The sequence below is a fragment of the Linderina pennispora genome, assembly GCF_002104995.1.
Source record: "Linderina pennispora strain ATCC 12442 chromosome Unknown DL89scaffold_3, whole genome shotgun sequence".
NCBI classification, from domain to species: domain Eukaryota; kingdom Fungi; phylum Kickxellomycota; class Kickxellomycetes; order Kickxellales; family Kickxellaceae; genus Linderina; species Linderina pennispora.
In genome coordinates, this window is record NW_024468251.1 from 1,694,488 (window position 1) to 1,709,611 (window position 15,124).

Sequence of the window (15,124 nt, forward strand, 5' to 3'; positions counted from 1 at the left end):
TACCAGAGCTCCTTGATAAAGTCAAGAATTGGCTTCTAGCACTGCCGAATATACCCACCACCCAGTCGTGGAATCCGGTGACGTAGATTGTGCTCCGTCGGCGGAATGCGGTCCCCCGCGCATAGGCTTGATCCGGGACTTGCCGCGAACCCGGACCCTGGGACCGCTGTGCAGTGTGCTTGTTTCTTTCCCACCAACCAGCGTTATGTCCAGCGGATGTGCGACGCCCGTCGACTCCGAGGGTGAAGCAGAGGACTGTTGTAGTGCCGCTGCTATTGTCGTTTCGGTGGGGAGCAGCGGTGCTGCTGCTATCGGCTGCACATGCATGTCCAGTGGCGGCGGTGACTGCATCTCGAGGTAATCTGACGCAACGTACAGCAATATTGCAGTCACGGTCAGGTAAAGGAATACCTTGATTACCCATTTAATCGCCCGCCAGAGCGTGTTCAGCACACCTCGGCCTGCATCCCTGCTCAGTGCGTGCCCCGACACTATCTCTTCCTCCAAGCAGTGCATCGGTCTCGGTTGCTGGCTCTTGCTGCTGCTGCTGCTGCTGCTGCTGCGGGACTTCGGCCGCTCCGTTATCCTCAGTCATCTCCACAATCATCGGCGACCCTGATGCAGTCGTAGCAGGGCTGATATCGTCCCGCTCCTCGTCCTCGGCCTCAGACGCTGAAAGAGAAAAGGAGAGGCTTGCTGCCGAGTCCTTCGATGCAAGTTTTCTGACTCCGTTGACAGCTGGCTCGGTCTCGACGTACCTGGAAACCAGCTCTCTGGGCGGCTCTGGCGTGTACAGCTGGAGCGCCAGCGAGCTGTCCAGCGACAGATACAGGCGATGGGTTGCCAGCAGCGTGCTGTCCGCCGACAGGTTCAATCGGGCACGATACCGTGTCTGTGCCGACGAGCACTGGCTGCGCCATCCTCCATGAGGCCGATGACGGCACGGCGAGCGACAGCCTGGTGCTGCTCAGCAGGTGTCTGGACCGCCGCGCAAACCTCACATGGGCCACCTTGTCCAGGTCGACGCTCAAGTCTGCCATGCGGCTATCGCTCAGATCGAGCAAGGGGAGAGGCAGCGGCAGGATGGCTTTGTCTCGGACGTCGGGCAGCGAGGCGGAAAACACACATTTCACAGTGTCCACTGCCACCTCATCACCGAGCGCCGCCTCCGCGCTGCTGTTTGTTGTACGGATGGGCAGGACCACAAGCATCTGCGATCCGGTGATTAGCGGCGCAAGTGGAGTGCTACCATTGTCGCCCGAGACATTGACATGGTCCAGCACCCACAGGCTCGAGTCCGAGATCGCCGGCGTGCGGATGGCTAGACAGGCGGTGCGCGTTGAGGACCCCGGTAGTGGCTGCCGCATCTGCACAAACCACGGGTCCAGTGAGGTGAGTGTACACACCAGCGTAACCGTCGCCATCAGCCCGGCTGCAGCAGGCGACCCAGACGCCATGCTGACATCGATATCCAGCTGCGACGGGCAGATGCACGGCAGCTCTGACGCCTCAAAGCTGCTCAATGCACTAGCTAGTCGCAGATGCTGCGCAGACGGCGACTGCGATACTCCCTGCCGGATGATATCCACGACAAAGTACTCCTGCCCAGCGCCGTTGAGTGCCGACAGCGCCTCAGACACGGATGCATCGTGGTCAGCTAAAGACGCAGATACCCACAGGTCAGACATGTTGTCAACAGTCACCTTGGCGCCAGCGCTGCTGGACGTGGTGGGCAGCGAGATAATGCGCTCAGGAACCGCCAGGCAGACACGGTCTGTCAGCTGCATTCCACGCACGCCAACCCCTATTTGGGTCGTGGACTCGACCTCAAGCACGATGGGCGAGGCAGAGCCTACAGTTGCCGGGACCCACACGCGCAGAGACGAAGGGTTGCTCTTGTCGACGGCCCAGAGCGGCGTCTGAACCAGATCCACTGCTTTCAATGATCACCGACTTGTGCTGGTAGCCGACACTCAACAGCGGCTGCCTTTCCTGCAGTGCTAATGCAGCCTGGTATCATCAGCTGAAGCGCAGCAAAGTCGATGCTGACCGATTCAGGCCACTGGGCAGCCGACGATGCGTCGCCAGCAGTCTCCAAGGACAGTACTACTCGGGTCAGCAGCCCCAGAGACTGCGGGCAGACCCTGACTCTGACATCCACGCTGTCAACCACTGGCTTGCCAGCAGCCACAGCAACTGGCTTGGCCAGCGCCTCGAAGACTCGATCTGTGGACAGCCTAGCCGCAGGCTCGTCCGACCTGGCTCGCACACTGTTGCTGGGTGTGGTGCTCGCCGACATGATGGTCTCGAGTCCAAACAGCTCCGCCGGGGGCGCCAGCGGCTTACGTGGAACCAGCTGCTCGTCTCCCTTTTCATCTGCCGGAGCCTGCACTGGCTCATCGATGGGCTGGCAGTACTCAACCAAGCGCGGCGACCACGCCAGCGTAACCATGTCAATGGACTTTAGCCTGTATGTAGTCAGCTCGGTCTTGGAGTAGTCAAATCCCTCGGCTCTGGTCTGGTCCTGCGCGAACGCGTCCCACTCCTGCCGCTTGCCATTGACCTTGGCTGCCACTGGCTGCGGTGAGCCAAACTCGTCAACCTGTATGCTGACAGGGGGCGCATATGTGGCCAGGTCATCGGCGGTCTCGTCAATGTGTCTCTGCAGCCTCCGGTCAAGCAGCATATCCGAGTCCTGGCAGAGCTGCTGCATCAGGTCGTCGCGACCCGGCTGTGTGTCCGAATCGTCTGTTGACAGCCATCCATGGGCAGTGGTGCTTGTCGGCTTGCCCTTTCGTCCGATAGCCTCAGCAGACGCAAGGCGCGCGTCCATGACACGCGAGCCCGTCGGCTCACTGCGTGATGGCTGTGTCATCCGGATCCGGTAGAAGCAGCCGTCGCCAGGGAGACCCTGTGGCGAGAACTCTGGCAGCGGCCCACGGCAGATCCCGGCTCGGCGCATTGTGCTGGGCGCATCGCTCATATCGACCTTCATCACTCGTCTGCGAGGTGTCGTTAGCATGTCTGGTGTAAGGTCATTGGGGCTAGGGAAGCTGAGCAGCACTATGTCATCGCCGTCATCGCCTAGTAGCGTGCGGCGGTGTGGCAAGCGAATGCAGACTCGGGTGTTCAGGGAGCGAGGCAGTCCATGGAGGGTAACTGATCCTGACTCCCACGGGAATATGGTCATGGCTGAGGCAGATGCCATTGGCGAGTTCGCTGCGTGCTCATTCACCGGCGACTTATCGCTAGCAGCTGGCTGGGCTGGGAGTGAGAACCAGACCGAAATCTGAACCCGCCGGGGCTCCCGGATGCGTGCCACAAATACTCCACGCTGGTCGTCAGTATCAAACACGCACAGACTCGAGCTGCCCTCGCTACCACCGATTGCCTGGCTCCACTGCGAGCCCATGCCCAGCGACTCGGGCTCCTTGAGCACCGGCTGCTGCTCCGTCAGCACAGTATCAAGAGAGTGGGGTGCTGAGCGATGGCTAGCAAAGCCCATCGACGAGTGCGCCCGCATACTGCCCGGCATGCCGGGATCGCGGAACATGTCTGCCAGCGACCGTCTCGGGGAGCGCCAGTGCCTATCACGCTGGCAGGACGGCCAGGCGACGAACAGGCAAAGGGGCTGTCCTCGGTGAACGATGTCGAGCGACGGCGCGACAGCGTGCTTGGCATGACCGAGGCATGGTCTGGACCATAGATGGCAGCACGGTCTGTAGCACGGGCGCGGGCACGCGAGTAGCTGGCCTGGGTGTGCGACTCGTAGTGCGATGAGCCGCTGCTGCTTGGGCGCTGCTCCTGCTGCCCGGCCTGCTATCGCCATTCGCGCGGCGCTGGGGCGCAGGCGCTGGCGGGGGCGGCGGGTATGGCGAAACCTCGCTGATATGGAACACGGGAGCGCCGCGCTGTTTCGGGTCCTGCGGCTTACGCACCGGCGTCGTCATCGGGGTCGTGTCGAGGTCTGGCATCTGCGACACCCACTCGTCGGCGAGCGGCTGCGGCGGAATCCCCGGGGACGTCGCTGGCGATGCAGGCACCGACACCACAGACTCGGCGTAATCGGCGCTGCCATCGACCAGCGAGAACTCGGCTCGCTCTATGGTGGGCCAGGCCCCCTGGTCCGGGTCCTGGGGATCGCCAACACATAGCAGATCCACGCACTGTTCGCCCTGGTGCAAAACATGCACCAGGGCGTCCATGCGCACCCGCACCCGCGGCTCCGACTCCTGCTGGAACCTGACCTTGCGTCGACTAGCACGCTGCTGATCCAGCAGCGGCGGCACGACCTTTGCGTCAAGCTTCAGGCTCTTGACAAAATAGGCCGCCTTGCTGCTGCCCGAGGCATTGTTTGTATGCGAGGACATGTATGTGTGTGCAGATGTCACGCTGCGCATGGAGGCTCGCGACTCGGGCCTCCTATCTCCCGCATACCCGGGCGACGGGAACTCGCTCGGCGACTGGCCGCCTGGGAACCCGCCTGGTACGTGGCTGGCGCTGCTGGGTGTAGTATTGCCATTGTCGGCACTGGGCCTCCGCGTATTGTGCTGCTCTCTGGTAAACACCTGCAGCAGCGACTCCGGCGCACCCCTCGGGTTCAGCCGGCTCGGCATCGTCGGCGTGTAGCTTGCGTCGGACAGCCGGCGGCCGGCTGTGCGAGGAATCCCGCTAGGCGACGACGACGACCGCATCGTGCTCCACTGCGCTGGCGCCGGTGCGCTGCGGTTGGGCGCCGGCCCGGTCATGGTCATTCGGCGACGCCTGTCAGCGAGTGACTGGGTTGGCGGGGGTTGGGTGCTGCTACTACCAGCTGCCCTGCTGCTCGCAGTAGTGCTCCGGCTCGGCAGCGTGCGCTCCCTGGCCAGCTGCGACCTTGCTCTCGGCGGCGGCGGGTTATACCAATTGGACATTAGGAGTGAATTTATAACGAGGGTAGAAGTAGAAAATTAATACTGGAGTGGGTAGAAAGACAGCAGTGCACGGACAGCCACGGGCTGCATGTTTGCCTGTATGTGGGGCGGCTGTTTCACTCCCCGGCCAAACTGCACAACAGGCGGCATGTAGTGGCGCAAAATAATCAAATCAGCGAGTGTCTCTATCAGTGGCCATCCAGAACAGACCGATCTGCCAGTGTGTGATGCAGTTCAAGACATGAAATCACAGCCGTAGCATGTGGAGCTCGGGCGTGACCAGCGCTCCGTATCCATGGCCAGGTGCTCCGTACGCACAGGGTGTAGCTCCGAAGATGGCAACCGTGCCTTTGCTCTCCTCTGGTTGAGGATCACCAGCCGCATATAAAACCCGTGGTCTGCAGACCGCCACCCGGCTCTTTTTCTCTCTATCTCTACTCTGCTCTGAACGCTACAATTAAGATACTTGTTGCCCTCCACCAACAATGGACATTCAGTCTCTCTTCTCTATCAGCGGCAAGATTGCTGTGGTTACCGGTGGTGGCAGCGGAGTTGGCTACATGATCTCCGAGGGGTTTGTCAAGAACGGCGCCAAGGTCTACATCGTCAGTCGCAAGGCTGCCGTGCTGGAAAAGGCGGCCGCCACGCTGAACGCGATGGGGCCCGGCCAATGCATCGCACTGCCGGGCGATCTGCAGGATGTGGGCAGGGTCGCCGAGCTGGGGGCCGAGCTGGCGGAGCTGGAGCCCAGCGGCATCGACATTCTGGTCAACAACTCTGGCGCCAACTGGGCCACTAGGGACTTGGCTTCATATCCGGACTCGGCATGGACCAAGGTGCTGGGTCTCAACCTGCAGCGCGTGTTTACCATGACGCAGCAGCTGCTGCCGTTGCTCGAGAGGCGCGGCACCAGGGACGACCCGTCGCGGATCATCAACATCGGCTCGATCAACGGCTTGACGGTCACCCATCTTATAACTCCTGCGTACTCGGCATCCAAGGCTGGCGTCCACCACCTGACAAGGGTGCTGGCGGCAAACCTGGGCGGCAAGCATGTCACTGCCAATGCCATTGCGCCAGGGCCGTTCGAGTCGCATATGATGGCGGCGACGCTGAAGAATGAGGGCAGCAAGATCGTCAGTGGCATTCCCTCGGGGCGTATTGGTAGGCCGTCCGACATTGCTGGGCTGTGCGTCATGCTCAGCTCCCGCGGCGGATCGTATATCAACGGCGCTGTCATCCCGCTCGACGGCGGCAGCACTATCGCCAACCAGACCTACGACCACGCCAAGCTATAGGCCCTGGCTCAGGCTGCCGCAGGTCACGCTAGCAAGCAATTGGCAAACTGCCCAATCGGGGCGGCCGCTTCAGGGTTGGGCCATCATCTATTTACAAGCGAAAAGTTGCTCGCAGGCCTCGCGCCTTGCCCCCGAAACCTGTCAGTTCCCAGCACGCCTTTCACCTCTCTATATTTTCGTAGTATTAATTGCTTCCCCCAGCACTTATGAAGGCAGTTGGCGAAGAAAAGTTTGACTTTACAGCGGTGCAGGAGGTCTGGCTCTCGTGGGCCGACACAAAGGCCAGCGATGCCTGCCTAGTAGCAGCCCTCCGCAACCAGGCGCTGCGGCCCTACCTACAGCCAGCCTCGCTTTACACACAAAACACAGCCAAATGCAGCTGCAATTCGAAGGACGCAAAAGGAGCGGCGGCTCTTTCTCGGTGGACGCATTCATGCGGCAAATGCTCTTTGGGTGCACTGCCGACAGCTGTCCGTTCGGCGTTCTGCGGCAGCAACACAAGGTTTGCCAGGACGAAAAGTCAGCCGGGCCGCGGCAGAGATCTTGGCGATGGACTTGGCAGTGCGTGCAATGGAGAGCCCTGGCATCAAGGAGTACCAGCCGCACGAGGAGGCGCTGCTACGCAATGATGCCAGAGCAGGGCAGCAGAGGAACGAGGTGCTTGGCACAACATTTGCCTCGGTGCTAATACAGAATCTCCAGGCGCTTCTGGGCACACGCGAGCATGGCCATAAAATGGATATTGCTGCTGCAGAGTTCACCGGGACGAGGCCCGAGGCACTCGGCAGTCCACGGTACACTGCACCGCCAGTGGTTGTTGGTGCTGGCCCGGTTGTCAAATCTGCAGCAGCTAATGCAACGGACACGCTGCAGCAGGTATTGCGACCTCGCTCCACGCCAATGGAAGGGTTCTTGCCAGCCGAGCTGCTTGTGTGCGACAAGGATGGTGACCCCCACATGGTTGTGACACGGCTTGATCGCAGGTCAGCTCCGGTTGTAGCAAGCGCTGGTGGAAAGCTGCTCCGCAATACGCTGGAAGGTGGTGCTGGCCTCGCCGAAGCTGCTATCGCAATGTTTTGTTGCAGAAAAGGATGCGCTGGCTACCGATACCGAGCCAGCACTGCGCTTTGCTAGTGTGTTTGAGCAGCAGCAGGAGCAGCAGACGACGGCGGCGGCGGCGGCGGCGGCGAGCGCTGAGCTGATCGGGACCGTGTATCGGGCATTGGATATATGTCTGACCAAAATCGAGCGGCGCCTGCCTGTGACCAAAGAAATCGTTGGGCCTACAGGCCGTGTGCTGGCGCTAGCGGCACTGTTCCTGGCTGTGATCGGCCGGCAGCGACAGCGCCTACACGGATACCAGTACAAGCTGCAGGCGTTGAATGTCTGTCTAGCTCACGCAATGGCTAAGCTGATATTCCCCAGCGGTCTGGGTCGACCTTTGTCGCTGATGACCGAGCCAGGGCCGAGTGGACCGAGTGGTGGGCGCGAGCCCCGGCGTTTGTGGTGCGCTTCTGGATCGACGTGCTTGAGCAGGAGGCCTGTGATGCAGTTGGCGCGCTGGTTGGCTGCGCCAGCAGCAGCACGATGATCGACCGGCTCATTCGAGATGACCCAGTCCGGTGGCTCGGGCCGCTGGAGTTGCTGCGCATTCTCGCCGGTGCCAACGACCAGCTGCTCTCGTACGCGTACAGGTTCACGAACCGCTTGCAGACGGCCAAGGAGAACCACATCTGGCAAGGAGGAGTTCCATAGCCCGCGTATCCTGGCCCACTTTGACCTGAAGCGCGAGATCCAGCAGTGGGTCCAGCGCAAGGAAGATGCCCTGAGTCCGTTCGCTTACCCGTTCCTCTTTGGTACCGACGATAAGGCCCAGCTGCTTGCGCTCGAGTCCCACGCGCGTATGAAGATCCGGTATCTCAGTGCCCACGACCGCCAGGCGGAGGGCGTGCAGAATCAGCGGGTGCTGCATATCGATGCGCATGCCGAGCAGCTTGTGCGGCCCAACTTTGAGCCCGAGTGGCCTCTGCTCACATCAAATCGCTCGGCTGTGGCCGATGCTAATAATCCGTATCTGGTTCTAGCGGTCCGCCGCGACAGGCTGGTCCAGGATGCAATGGACATGTTGCAGCTCGGGCTGAGTCGTGTGCGCTTCCCATTCAAGGTCAGGTTTGTTGCCAGCGGGGAGGACGGCGTCGACATGGGCGGTGTGCAGAAGGAGTTCTTCTCTCAGCTCATGCCCCAGCTGCTATCGCCAAGCCAGGGGCTGTTCACGCAGACCGGCGGGTATGTCTGGCCCGACGCAGCCTCGCCCCACGAGTTGTCGGATTTCGAGCTAGTTGGCGTGTTCCTGGGCATTGCCTTTGCCAACGGCATCACTCTTGGCACCGCTGTCGCTCCCCTGGCACCGCTGCTGGTGAGCCAGCTCGCCTACAAGCCGGAGGACCCCATGCGGTGGCCCATCGACGTGCTGATGCGCCGCATGAATCGGACCTTCCCTGAGCTGGTGCATGGCCTGCAGCAGCTGCTCGAGTGGAGTGAGGAGGATGGCTCTGTGGAGGACGTGTTTTGCCGCACATTCGATGTAACCGTGCCCGGACCCACTGGGAATCTGGCAGGCACGGCGCGGTGCGGCCGAGCTCGAGAGTATCGTCGAGCAAAGCCGCCAGTCGCTGCTTCCGCCGTTCGACCACCTTCCGCTCCCAGCGGTCGACTCGCTCAGCGCAACAGACGGGTCAGTGACATTCCCGCTGATTTCTGGCGGCAGCGACATCGAGGTGACTGCATCGAACCGCACCGAGTACGTCCAGCGCTACCTGCAGTTCATTGGGTTTGAGCATGCGCGTGCCCAGATCGATGCCCTTCGTCGAGGCTTCATTCGAGCTGCCGACGGCGTCATCTACCGCATGGCACATGCCTGGGAGCTGATCGAATGGCTAACGCCGTCCGACAGTGAGATCGATCCGTATGAGCTGGAGCGGATTGCCAGCTACGACGATGAGTACTCCAGCTCGCATATCCGTGGTTGAGCGTTTCTGGGACATTGTGCACACGTTTGACCAGCGCCAGATGCGCCAGCTTCTGAGCTTTGTCACTGCCTCGGACCGGATCCCCCTGGGCGGATACAGAAACATCACCTTTGTTGTCCAGCGCAACGGACCTGATACCGACAGGCTGCCGACGGCGTTGACGTGTTTCGGCAGATTGTTGCTGCCTGCGTACAAGACCCAGGACAAGCTCCGAGAACGGCTGCTTACTGCCATAGAGAATGCATCCGGATTCGGGCTGGTCTGAAGAAGAAGACGAAGAAAAAGAAAAGGAAGAGAAAAGCTCGTACAACAGAGTTGTGGCTTAAAGTAAACAACTTTTTCTGTCGACCATTATTATTTTTTCCTCAATTCAGAAGGGACCCATTGTAGCAGGGGACATGTTTCTGTTTCGCCCGCCTTGCTTGTGTCAATCGAAGGTTGCTACGGACTATTTCCCTCTCTTCCTTTCTCTCTCATATCAGAAACGTGGACATGCTTCGTGCAATCCCCCCCCCCCCGTTTTCCTGGTTGTTTGGCCAGCCATATGGTCCCAGAAAGAGAAGGCTGGCACAAATGAAATTGTGCCCTCCGACCCGTTTCCCGTTCACTTGAACCACACAGGAAAAATTTGTTTGCCTCTTGAAAAAGGTTACCCGCATATTTTGTTACAGATTTATTTTGCACTAGTATTATATTTTTATTTTTGCACATATCCAGCGCTCAGCGGTAAGTGTTGCATGTGCGCGCGCAAGGGACATGTCCGATCATACGCGATTTGGGGGAGAGCCTGTGCCTGATCAACCACACTAAATGGACAGGATTTTGTGTGCGTTGGACTGTTGTTTTATGCGTAGAATTCCATATACCATGCACCGCCGCTATTTGCAGACACGAAACATGGACGCGAATAACATGGACGCGTCTCCGCTGCTGGGTGTCTGCGGAATCGACGCGCTGGCCTCAGAATCCGATGTCAGCACCGTGGCTAGGACAACTCAGAACCGTACTGAGAAGCCGGCCGGAGCAGCACCAGAGTACGTGAGCGTGCGAGTGAGGCTGATGACGACGGACATGCCCGCGCCACCGCTGGCCAACAATCCAGTACTGGGGAACAATGCCCAGCGCTGCTCCTCGACAACCGTCGTGTCGTCGTCAAAACGCCCTGATACGAGGCGATCACACGCCAGCGCGATGTCGATGCAGACTTTCTCCCCGCTAGTCAGAACCCCGTCGCGGCGGCGCGCTTCAATGTCGGTCAGCACAGACACGCGAGAGATTTCACTCACTGTTCGGTCGTCGCACACCATTGAGGAGCTGGCAACGCGCATCGAGGGGCTGGCCAACGATGGCGAGGAATCAGGCGACTGCATGGCGCTGTTTAAGGGCGGGCGGCCGCTGCAGTTTGCGAGCCGTGTTGCCGATGTCCTGGAAGGCAGGGGATGTGGTTACTGCGTTCAAGACTGGCGACATCCCTGAAATCGACGACGACGACGATTGATAGCTATCCTCCGGCACCCGACAAAGACCACCGCCGCTCGCAGCACCAGCGACGTGCATCTGATGTCCATCTCGGTCATGCACGCTGAGTAATATCGATATGACCCGCGTCGGCGACCTTGTCGCGCAGGCTCCACTCAAAGCGCGCTTTATCAACACACTGACCCACCCCGTACCGCTGCGCGCGTTTCTAGGAGTTTTGCGCATTGCCATCTGAGCTGGCGCTTGAATCGCTGCTCTTTGTGCTGGATGTCGAGCGATTCCGCCATGTGCAGCCGATCGATGGCTCGTCTGTTGGCCAACTATATCTACCTGAGCTATGTCGCGCCATCAGCCCCACTGCGCATCAATGTCAGCAACCAGATGCGCGAGCGCATCCCCTGGCCGTTCCTTCCCGGGTGGGAGTACAATCCATGGGTGTTTGACGAGATTCTGGCCAGTGTCGGCTTTACCCTTGAAGAAGCACACGCTGCTTCGCTTCGAGCGCTCACCAGTGGGGCTGGTGTCGCTCATGAGCAGTCCGGACTTTGATTCGGATGACTATCGTTATGCCGCTTCAGTGCGACCTTGACTACGATCCCCATGGTCGCCATCGCCGAGCATTTCGAGCCTGACATTGACGTGGTGATTTGGGTCAACGACTTGGAGTTTGACACTGCCGGCTCGCACCTGGTGACGAATCTGTCGCAGCTGACCGTCAGCTTCCGCGAGCAATTACTGGAGCGGATCGCAGCTCAGTTTGTGGACGAGCGGCGAGCAGTGACCCTGTGCAGCGGATACTTTCGGCTACTCTCCCAGCTGCAGCCACTACAAAAGCAGCGCAAGATCCGCAAGACCAAAAAGATATGCAACTTCTTTGGCGACAACCCGCACGAGGCGCTTCTGCGCCAGCAGCTGATGGCAGTTGTCCCACCCAGCTCACATATGCCTGCTGCTCGTGCCGCAGCCGAGCTTGTTGCGCGCAAGAAGAACAGAGAACTCAAGATCCGGGCATCGCGGCTCCATCGCCGTCAGAGCAGCGATATGTCTGATCTGACTGGAGCGCAAGACCTGCTTGGGATTGACAGCGACAGCGAGCTGGAAAAGGAGTACATGCAAGGATGGGCTGCTCAGGCCATGCAGCGACCCCCAACCGCCGAACATACACCGATGCATGGCACCTCTTGGAGCGATACCGACGACGACGGCCTTGGCTCTGCTGATCAGTTGCGGCAATCGGCCAGGCGGGGCGTGTACCGCGTAAACGACCAGACGTGGAACCGGGCTCTTTCGATGATTGGGGTCTCGCAGCCAGAGTCGCTTGAGAGTTCCAGCTCAGAAACCGAAAGCATTGGCTACAGCGGCCGTGGCAGCAGCACTGTTGCCGAAAACCGCTCGGCTTGCATGATGGGCGTGACCACAGGCAATCTCCCATCTCAGTACCGACGGGATGTTTAGCCCCAGGATCATGTTTGAGCGCAAGCGCCGTGCAGACAAGATCCGCGAGTTCTTTGGGAGGGCGGGTAGTGACAGCTATGCCGAGTCCGGCAGCAAGAGCACTGCTCAATCGCTTGCCACTGCATCTCCAAGCCTCGGATCAACTACTGGCAAGCCATCGGTCGACCAGGGCCTTTCCAGCGAGCAGCGCAATCTGCTGGTCAGACGGCGTCGCAAGCTGAAAGCCATGCTGGGCGATCATGTGGAGGACAGCGTCATTACCACCGCATCTATGATTACACCTGCTGCAGCGACAATCGATAGCAGCGGCGATGAGTCAGCACCACCTGTGTCGGAGAGGAGCTTGCGTGTAGCCAGCCCTGCAACCGCCTTGCCTACGCCAGAAGCGTCGGCCCCGTCATCGATTGGGTCAGAGAACGTAGACTTTGAGCTGCGCGATGCACAGATCCGCCAGTTCACAAAGATCCGCGAGGTGCTAGGCGAGGCTGCTCCTCAGCCCCTGCTATACAGCATCAAGACAAAGCGCGGGCACTCTATCTGTATGCACGAGTCGCTGGTGCAGTCATCGGATGTTGTAAATGCTGAAGCACCCGTGTCCCATCGCATGCGCAGCCGCATTCGCTGGCAGCGCAATAAGCTTATGCGCGTATTGGGAGACGTGCCATCATCATTCACTTCATCATATGCTACCAATGCACCTGACAACGACGATCTGAGCGGAGTTTCAGAGTCAGAGGTCGAGGACGCAGTAAAGAAGTCGACGCGGCAGCAACGGACGCGTGCCAAGAAGCTGCGCCAGTTTTTTGGCCAGAGCCTAGCGCCGGATGCTGTCATGCTCCAAAATTTTACTAGGGCCAACCGACATCTAGAGTCTTTAGCAGAAGATGCCGAGGGCGACGCGGCAGCCGACGAGTCGTATGCATCTGCTCCGCTACGAAGTCCAGACACCAGTGTATCGCCACCGCCTATGCTAGTCGATAGTCCACAGCAGCAACAGCAGCACCACATATCTGCTCCAACTGGTAGTAGTAGTGGTCAGTGGCTCAGCAACGGTGCAGACAAAACATCACATGTACCGTCTGATCTTGGGGGTTCCGGCAGCACTAGTTTTGATGGAGTCAAGCCTGATACAGGCGGTTTCGCCCATGAGCCAGCCCACCAGCTTCCACCACCTTTGCCGCCGCAGTTTCCGCAGATTCTCCCTGATCTTGTTGGAACCCCCGAGAGCGGAGAGTCATTTCCGCGCCCGATCCGAGCTCAGTTTTGGATGACATCCAGCCCCGAGTCCCAAGCAAGCACGGTTGCGTCACAGGAGAAGGCAAAGCGCCGTACCAGCCTGATGTCACATCTGAGGGCCCGTAAGGCGTCGATTATCGGCTCGATTATGCGCGCAACGCCGTCAGCCAGCTCGCTACATCATGGTCTCGGTCGGGACACACCCACCAGCACATTGCGTCTGCGCGCTTCAACGCATAGTTCCACCGACTCATTCGATCTGCCACGAAACAAGCGCCATTCCAGCCTCTCGCTTCCGCCCTCGGCAATAGGCGCCACGAGCCGGCTGAACTTTCTGTCCCGCAAACTGGGCAGGGTGCCAGTCTCGCCAGGCGCATGCTCGGCAAGGATCGCCAGCGTCTACGTCTAGTAGCTTCACGCCTATGCTGAATGAGGCAAGGCTCTGGATTCAGCCACCCCCGCTATCGATCGCCCGACGCTCCGCCAAGAAGCGACTGTCACCCCTGCCAACCATATCGCCAAACAACTTTCAGGCGTCTTTCGACCGCGGCATGGCGCTCCGAGAGATAGTTGCCGTTGCTGACTATATCAGCAGCCACGGTGCTGCCTCGTTCGGGCACTCCTCTGCTGACGAAAGCGGTAAAGCACAGAAAAGCGCACGTGCTGCTCGGATGGAAGCACACAGGACAGGTTGTCGCCTCAGCCCTTCTTGTGGCCGATAACCCTTTGCACGACATTCGTGTCATTGAAGCAGCTTCGAAGATGCGCAAACAGGTGATACCCCCGGCTACATCAAAGTCGGTGCATTGGTTTGACAGTCCAAAAGCAGAGAGAAAACGCTGCCCCAAACAGGAATTCACGTCGCAAACGGCGTACTCAGCGCTGTGACCCACCAATGTCCCCGCTAAGGGAGGAGAGGCAGCAGGTTGTTAGCCCCCAGATGGCCAGCGCAAAGATATCGATCCGAGATGAGCATGTCGATTGTGCTCCGCAGCCCATCGACCAAATCCTCCGCTATTACGTCGCCGCTCTCCAGCCCAAAAACGATTACTGGGCCATTGCCATCTGCTGCGGGGCCAGTGTATCCACATATATCATTTATGTCACCTATGTCGCCGCCACGTATGGCGCTCTCGCACAAGGCTAGCATCTCGGCTGTGGGCGGGCGTCGCAACTGCTCGCCTCATCTGCATCAGCAGCCGCCTCCTAGCGTCACAAGCTAGCAATATAGTCACGATCCGCGCACGCCGGTCGCAGAGCTTTGCCGTTCAGCGGCGTCTAGCACGCGCAACGTCAGGCGGACGCAGGCGTAGTAACACTGTTGGTACGGGCAAGCAGGCTGATATTGACGACAGTCGTGATAATGACAGCGATCCTACAGCATTCCCTGTCGCCGACAAAGCAAAGCGTAGGGTGAAATCGATGATTATTGAGCCACAATCTCCATTCGATGTCCGGCCAATCCGTAACCGATACATGACAGTTATACCGCTGCGGGTCGAGCTACAGCGGCACTTGCTGATGAAACTGGCAAAGGATGGGATTGTTTCAACCAACGCGCAGCAGCTTTTACCGTTATCAGGAAGCGATGGGCTGTTTCTTGCAGATACTGGTGTTGACCCCCGAGGTAGTCTTCACGCGAACACCCATCGCATGAGCGACCATATCAGATCGCGCGCCAGCTCTACTGCCTCCTTTCGCACAGCCCAATCGG

The 15,124-nt window shown here is 59.5% G+C and overlaps 6 protein-coding genes across 6 annotated transcripts; 4 read left to right on the forward strand and 2 right to left on the reverse strand.

Moving 5' to 3' along the window:
• Window positions 1–35: 35 nt before the first annotated feature.
• DL89DRAFT_291661 (uncharacterized protein) lies at window positions 36–4,913 on the reverse strand (the record flags this gene model as incomplete). Its single annotated transcript, XM_040890222.1, has 9 exons — window positions 36–157; window positions 195–461; window positions 493–664; window positions 728–907; window positions 945–1,919; window positions 1,951–2,010; window positions 2,051–3,569; window positions 3,617–3,819; window positions 3,882–4,913. The coding sequence occupies 9 exons, from the start codon at window positions 4,911–4,913 to the stop codon at window positions 36–38; spliced, it is 4,530 nt and encodes a 1,509-aa protein (XP_040745935.1).
• Window positions 4,914–5,320: 407 nt separating this feature from the next.
• On the forward strand, window positions 5,321–6,486 carry DL89DRAFT_113908 (rhamnolipids biosynthesis 3-oxoacyl-reductase). Its single transcript, XM_040883145.1, has one exon. It carries the CDS (start codon window positions 5,399–5,401, stop codon window positions 6,209–6,211), a length of 813 nt encoding a protein of 270 aa, XP_040745936.1. The 5' UTR covers window positions 5,321–5,398; the 3' UTR covers window positions 6,212–6,486.
• Window positions 6,487–6,760: 274 nt separating this feature from the next.
• On the forward strand, window positions 6,761–9,240 carry DL89DRAFT_256132 (uncharacterized protein; the record flags this gene model as incomplete). Its single annotated transcript, XM_040885414.1, has 5 exons — window positions 6,761–7,250; window positions 7,297–7,595; window positions 7,637–7,893; window positions 7,925–8,795; window positions 8,830–9,240. 5 exons carry the CDS (start codon window positions 6,761–6,763, stop codon window positions 9,238–9,240), a joined length of 2,328 nt encoding a protein of 775 aa, XP_040745937.1.
• A 722-nt stretch (window positions 9,241–9,962) lies between these two features.
• On the forward strand, window positions 9,963–11,185 carry DL89DRAFT_113873 (uncharacterized protein). The gene has a single exon (XM_040883143.1). The coding sequence runs from the start codon at window positions 10,051–10,053 to the stop codon at window positions 10,714–10,716; it is 666 nt and encodes a 221-aa protein (XP_040745938.1). The 5' UTR covers window positions 9,963–10,050; the 3' UTR covers window positions 10,717–11,185.
• Window positions 11,186–11,717: 532 nt separating this feature from the next.
• DL89DRAFT_114390 (uncharacterized protein) lies at window positions 11,718–13,863 on the forward strand. Its single transcript, XM_040883148.1, has one exon. It carries the CDS (start codon window positions 12,167–12,169, stop codon window positions 13,817–13,819), a length of 1,653 nt encoding a protein of 550 aa, XP_040745939.1. The 5' UTR covers window positions 11,718–12,166; the 3' UTR covers window positions 13,820–13,863.
• On the reverse strand, window positions 13,864–14,267 carry DL89DRAFT_113870 (uncharacterized protein). The gene has a single exon (XM_040883142.1). The coding sequence runs from the start codon at window positions 14,154–14,156 to the stop codon at window positions 13,908–13,910; it is 249 nt and encodes an 82-aa protein (XP_040745940.1). The 5' UTR covers window positions 14,157–14,267; the 3' UTR covers window positions 13,864–13,907.
• Window positions 14,268–15,124: the final 857 nt, after the last annotated feature.